General features: G+C 40.9%; 1 protein-coding gene across 1 annotated transcript in view; it reads left to right on the forward strand.

Moving 5' to 3' along the window:
• LOC118406312 (NXPE family member 3-like) overlaps window positions 1–3,021 on the forward strand; it is a 6,604-nt gene extending 3,583 nt beyond the window's left edge. Inside the window, 4 exon segments of the mRNA XM_035806239.1 lie at window positions 554–1,046; window positions 1,048–1,291; window positions 1,478–1,539; window positions 1,889–3,021. Coding sequence (XP_035662132.1) covers window positions 554–1,046; window positions 1,048–1,291; window positions 1,478–1,539; window positions 1,889–2,649 — 1,560 coding nt within the window. The 3' untranslated portion in view covers window positions 2,650–3,021.
• Window positions 3,022–6,787: the final 3,766 nt, after the last annotated feature.

A 6,787-nucleotide genomic window follows, 5' to 3' on the forward strand; every position in this document is an offset into this window, starting at 1 on the left:
ATCTGCATTGTCAAAATGCTATACTAAAGACACAAAAAATTAAGTTGAATCCAAAAAACGCGCCAAGGTAGAGGTCATTTCATAGGGTCATCCGAAGGAGGATAATTTAGGATTGACATGCGGTCAATCCTACATTTTATGCGGTCTTTTTGACCTTTGGCCTGATTCAGGGACCATCCATTGATAAAGGGAGGGGTGCGCACCACAGGAAAAGTAAGTAAGTGCAGCGCAGAAGAGTAAGTGGCTCGTGCAGAAAAGTAAGTAAGTGCAGCGCAGAAGAGTAAGTGGCTCGCGCAGAAAAGTAAGTGTCTCCAGCAGAACAAAGTAAGTGTGTTGAGCAGAAAAGTAAGTGTGTTGAGCAGAAAAGTAAGTGTGTTGAGCAGAAAAGTAAGTGTCTTGAGCAGAAAAGTAAGTGTCTTGAGCAGAAAAGTAAGTGTGTTGCACATTGTTGATATCGGCCACGGTACCGTGGAGTACCCGGTAGGGCCCCCTTTTCCAAAGCATATCGCTTCTAATAAACAATGGGTGACGTCATTTCTTTCTCTTTCTGTAGTACCCGAACTGGATCAGCCAACTAATGATGAAAACGCGATGGTCTACGGCAGAGTCTATTGACGTGAATCCGGCTGTAATTGAGAAACCGGTGTTGAACACAACCAAACCGTTTTCTCCGGTGTTAAAAACAACCAAACCGTTCTCTGCTGCGGTCTATAAGAGGCAGCTGAAATTTTCCTTAGCTTCTGAGTCTGGCAGACAATATTCTGTAGGAGATACGTTGCGCATTGAGATCTCTGCCAAAGATTCACAAAATAACATAGTTACAAACATTGGTGATTTCTTTCGAGCTTCCATTCTTACCAAACATAAGAAAAGAAGAAAAAAGAAGGAAGGCGCAGTCGGTATCACAACGGACCACCAGAACGGTACTTACACGGCGACGTTCCGACTGTTGTGGGAGGGGGGGGGTCACCATCAAAATCCAACTGGTCCACCCACGGCAGGCTATCGATGTTATAGAAAGAACTATCCGAAAACATCCAATTGATCTTGTCATGTTCCGAAAACGTTATATATTAGAGAATAATGCCTACATCGACACCAAGTGTAACGTAGACCCTGCCATCTTCAAGAACACCAGTGCAGTTTGTAACTACTCGGACCCGCATGCAGGCGCCTGGTGGTATTGTGAGAAAGCCGCCAACATTTCTTGTAATACACCAGGATACCATGGCACTGACAATGGCAGACGTAACCGGTACAAGAACTTGAAAGGTGGAAAACTGTTTCGCAGGTATGTTATCTTTGAAAGAGTGATTTGGACCGCAGCAATAAATAGAACCTAATACATTTATTGACAGGAGCAGGGATGGCCCTGTGCGCTTGATGGTTTAAAAACCTTGTATGATAATGCAATCAAAGTGAATTGGTATAATGGCGTACGTTTTTTCAACATTATGTAGTTTGATCTCTGTTACAGGGGCAACAATGCAATGAAGAAGTCGATTTCTGGATCTCCATCTAAACTTTATGTTAGAAAAGGTACGTCACATACTCTACATTATCATTGTGTAGCGCATACCAAAACAAACGTTAACTTTTCAGACACAAAATGTTGACATCGTTACATTATAAAATGTCTCCTGCAATCTACAGCTCTGTGACCCGTATTTCTCGCCGAGTTACCGCTGGCCAGCCAATCAGATACTCCCCTCCAGTTGCTGAAGCGAAAGCTATCAACCAATCATGTCGCCGTTTACCGTCAGGAGGCAGTGTGATTGGCTGGTAACTCCCTCGAATAATATGATGGGAAGAATCTGATTGGATGACGGCAAACCAGTACCAACAATCGAAGACTGGGTATGTCATAGCGTTGTTCTTTTGATCACAGGGCAAGATCCTTTGGCCAATCGCACACGGTGTGTCCGGGGACTGTCCACTCCACAGATATCTGGGTTCTATCTGATTGGCGTTTGGAACTCTCTCGTCTGTAAGAACAGACATTTCTCCAGCCAGGCCGGCTGGCAGCAATGTCTGAAGGGGAAAACTCTGCATTTCATGGGCGACTCTACCATACGGCAGTGGTGGGAACATTTGGTCAGAATCTTGAAAATGAAAAAAACACATATTCCTTGGGCCATACACAAAACTGGGCCATTGCTCGCCCGAGATCCTGTTAATAACATAACGTTAAACTATCGTTCACACGGACCGCCACGTAATTGTCCTTTTACTCGGACATTTCTCCTCAGGTACGTCGCTAACACCATCGATGAAATTGAGGGAGGACCGAACGATGTGGTTGGTATCACCATGTGGGCACATTTCACCTCGTACCCTGTGGAGGTCTACAGGAAAAGAATGGAAGCCGTCCGTGCTGCCATAGAACGTTTACTACACAGGAGTCCTGAAACTCTGGTGGTCATTAAGTCGGCAAACACGGGCAGGGGCAATGAGCTGAAATCTGGGGATTGGTTGGCACACAAGCTGGACTTGATAATGAGAGAAATGTTCCGCGGGATGAACGTTGTTCTTGTAGATGTTTGGGAAATGACCAATGCACAGACCTGGCACAGGGACAACACTCACCCAGCGCCTGACATAATTGTACAAGAACTAGAGTTCCTTTGTTCTTTTATATGTCCTTTGTGAACCCGGACTTCAAAAGAACGCTTATCAATATTGCAACAACAAAAAAACACGAAAAGAAAGATCTTAAACACTATTTAGAAGTACGTTTTCGGAGCTTTTTGAAATGGTGGCCAAACAGCCAACCACACAACCAACGTAACCAATCAGCCGGCTGGCCCCCAGGGTAGACGATCGCTTGCAGGATGAAAGTTGTACATAGTGATGTGGTGTATGACATGCGCAGAGCATGTGTCCTCGAGTTTACTTGATTTTGACGAAGGAAGATGTGTTCAAATATCTCATGTCATCATCTGACCACGATATACTGGAAAATTTCTATAAGTTCATCTACAAATGTTTTAGGAAGAGAGAAGGTGCATGTAAACTATAGTATATGAAATTGTATAACTTTGCGTTTACTACCTTCTGTACCAAATTGACTGCATTTAGCCCCAATGGGGCATGAATATGCAATTAACTTCATTGTCATTGTCATTGTTAATTATCTACTTCGATGTTCATTTCTGCTGCGTAAGGTTATCTTACGTTGAGTCCCAGCAGACTTTTCGTTCGTCTTACAACCGTCAGGTGGTGCTTTTTATATTAATAATGTCAAAGTTTTTTTCCATTTGTATTGCAGCTTTGTTTGGCTATATGCCCGTATTGGTTTACGTCTAGTGTTGCACATTGTGTTCAGTGTGGAATTGGCATCTGAAACAAATTTAACTTTTCTCTACTGTGGATTTATCCTTGATGGTGTTATGGGTGTTTTCAACTACTTTTACACAGAAATGTAGATTTCTGCTCCTTTGCTACTTACAAACCTTTTTATCCCCATGAAAAATGGAGATAAAGTTTTGGGTGTGTCTATGTGTCTGAATTTTTGTCGTGAGCAATTTGGAAATTTCGTAGAAATTGGAATGACAAATTTACATGGTATTTGGTATATAGGTAGCTTAGACAGAGATGCGCATCATGAGGTGCAAATTATGCAAGCTGACACTTGATTTGCATATTTACTGAGGAAAATCTGTATTTTCACTGCTTCCTTTATAGAACCCAATACATGCAATATATGTAGTTTGTGGCTGGTGGAACAATTATGTAACATAATTAATTAAACATAAAGTGCCATACTTCATCGATGTGGTAAATGCTTGGACAATCAACAGCCCAGCGTAGGTTATTTACAGGTGTACATAACTAAGCATAGATAATACAAATGTGGAAATCCTTTACATAATCAGACTATTCCATGGGGATATGAGGTCTCCAAAGTCTTGTTCTCACGTTTTTTCATGTCAAAAACCTGTTTTTTTTCACTTCTAGTCCAAATTTAAGCCAAGGTTCCACCCAAGATTGTTAACTACCCGAAAAAAACTAGAGTCTGGGAACCCTGGTTAACTAACTCGGATGGCACCAAGGCTACTCCAACTATTACAGTTAAAAGAACTATTTCAATTAGTGTTTGATATTTAATAAACAAAAGTCACTTCAACACATGAGGTACTAAAGCGTTCAAGTCAACTCCTTTTATTCAGTAAAATAGACCCTCTGTACACTGCATCTAGTAGTGTTAGGCAGAGCTGGGAAAAGATTCCTCCTAATATACAAATAATGGGACAAAAGCACAATCCATGTGAGCTGTCTGTTCAAAACACCCTCAGTTGACTTTTTGTGAAAAACACACTATATGGATAATATAAGTATCATACACATATCTCACAATGTTAACAGAAACAGAAACATGTCTTATATGACACATTAGTTGCATTACTTGCCTCCCTCGTGTCAGACTAAGAAGTGCAGGTATTTGTCACCTTTTTTGAGGTAGGGTCAAGGGGACTTATCACCCCAGACAACAAGAATAGACTCAGGACGCTTTTCAGGACAGTTAGGGCAAAACCACCAAAGGATCTCTTCAGGGACATTTTGTCGTCCTACGCTATGGAACGCTCCGAACTGGGAGGCAGACAGGCTAAGTACTGTACCTTTTAGCTCCTCCTGTGAAATGTAATTTATATAACGGAATGCTCTCCCTCTTCAAGATTCAGATAAATAATGGAAAGATAAGACTGAATGCTGTGATTTCCTTACATAATTGAAATGATTTTGCAATAGAACGATTTTAAGACAATATTGTCTATGTAACGTCTTGTGTCAGTCTGTCGATGTCCCCCCTGCATGTTCGGCCAGTCAAGATATTTGGACGCATTTTCTTTGTTAAAAAACAACACTATATATTGAAAAGGAAAGGAGCAAATGGACATTGACGTGACAATGTACCGGAAAGGGGTGACGTATATCGCGCGTTTATATAACTTCATTATGCAAGTTTGATCCTGATTTGCACAATGAACATCTTCATTTCTCATGTCAGCGGATGACCTTTGACAATGTTGCCTCAAGTCACGTGAAGAGACTGAGGTTAACTGGTTAGACAGGTTTTGACTTTAGTAGAAAACCATATACGTCATAGTTGAGTTTTGACTAGAGTGAGAAAACCGTACCCTGGCAGCTATACCGATCAAAACTCAACTACGATGTGCTTCAACCAACTCAGATTGACAGGGCACGGCGTAGTTGCCTGAAGTACGGTCCAACCCAGCTACGTCGTAAAACAGCGTTATAAACAGTAACCAATGACGTTATATAGAAAGGACGACGTCTTTGGTGTAACACGGGTTGGCACTGCAGGCTTGAAGAACTCTATTGTTGTCACCAATTTTGTCTCACCGGTGGAAACATATTTCAGAACAGATTCTAGATGAGTGAATGGAGCTGTCTTCTGTTGCTGTGAAAAGTGTTTGCTGTGAAAAGGGTTACATAAAGATTATTACTCATTTTAGAAAGATGTACTGATGTTGCTGCCTGGTTGTACATAAAACGACAAAATAAACATCCCCGGGGATTTTGTCTGGTTTTAAAAATGGTGATACGTTGGAAACTTACTAAAATCTTGTTCTTGATTCAGTAAATTTTGAGAGGGGGGGGTACATGTACCTAGCTGTCAGTGTGAGGTTTCGATTGACCAGGTAAGTCATAGACGCCGTAGTACAGCTATGCCGTAGCCTCTACTCTACAAAAGGCACTGGGTAGTACATAATAGCATTTAACAGACTATGTAATGCAGGATGAGACTATATGTACAGTCTTGAGTAGAATTTCTAATGTCCAGGCAATTTCTATCACTAATAGACACCATCTTAGAATCCTATTACGAGTGAAATAATGTGATAGAGGGGTACTTTAACATTATTTCACTAATATATACCATCTTTGTACTCTTACCATTGAAAAAATGTGATAGAGTGGTGCTATCGCATTCTTAATAGACATTATCTTTTATTGTACAAAGATTGTGTTTATTAGTGAAAAAGTGTAATAGCACCCCTCTATCACATTATTTCACTAGTAAGCGTACAAAGATTGTGCCTATTAGTGAAAAAATGTGATAGCACCTCTAGTATGGCCATGTTGATGTAGTTATATAGATGGCATCCTCTGGGAAGTCCAAAAGTCATACGAGCGAGCGAATAAAAAAGGTTTGGCAAAAAATGTGAGAAAACCGCTCTATGCGATATAAAACACTCCTCTATCACATTACAATGTATTTCACTATTAAGAGCACAAAGATTGTTCATTGATGAAATAATGTGATATCATTGTGTCGATCATTTAGTGCTCCGGGCGGTTTTCGAAAGAAAAAAAAACACTTGCGAAAAAATCCGAAATTATAGACATACTCTACAACATTCCGTCTAGGTGTTGCATTACATTTGGACACCCAAAAAAATTCTATAAAGTCTTCAAACGATCGAGATAACTTACCTAGGTCGGGCATTCAACGGCGCTTATTCTATGCCACGTAGAACGCGCGTTCGAACTAAGTGCCTACAGTGTAACAGTGTAACTTATAGTTTAGAGGTTATATCCTTTTCTCTCCCAACATGTACAGGTGAACATGGCGAACGACTGGAGGAAATGGTTTGATGGCGGACCATCACGCAAGTGGTTGGGTCCAGCACTCATACTGTTTTTCGCAACGTTTCTACTGTACTGCACTCAGGTACATTCTAAACATCATATATCTTGACATTTGTAAACGGAACTGAAAAAAATGCACCAGATTTTCTGATAGCCTCTTACGCTTAACAAT

This window comes from Branchiostoma floridae, chromosome 19 (genome assembly GCF_000003815.2).
Source record: "Branchiostoma floridae strain S238N-H82 chromosome 19, Bfl_VNyyK, whole genome shotgun sequence".
Taxonomy (NCBI): domain Eukaryota; kingdom Metazoa; phylum Chordata; class Leptocardii; order Amphioxiformes; family Branchiostomatidae; genus Branchiostoma; species Branchiostoma floridae.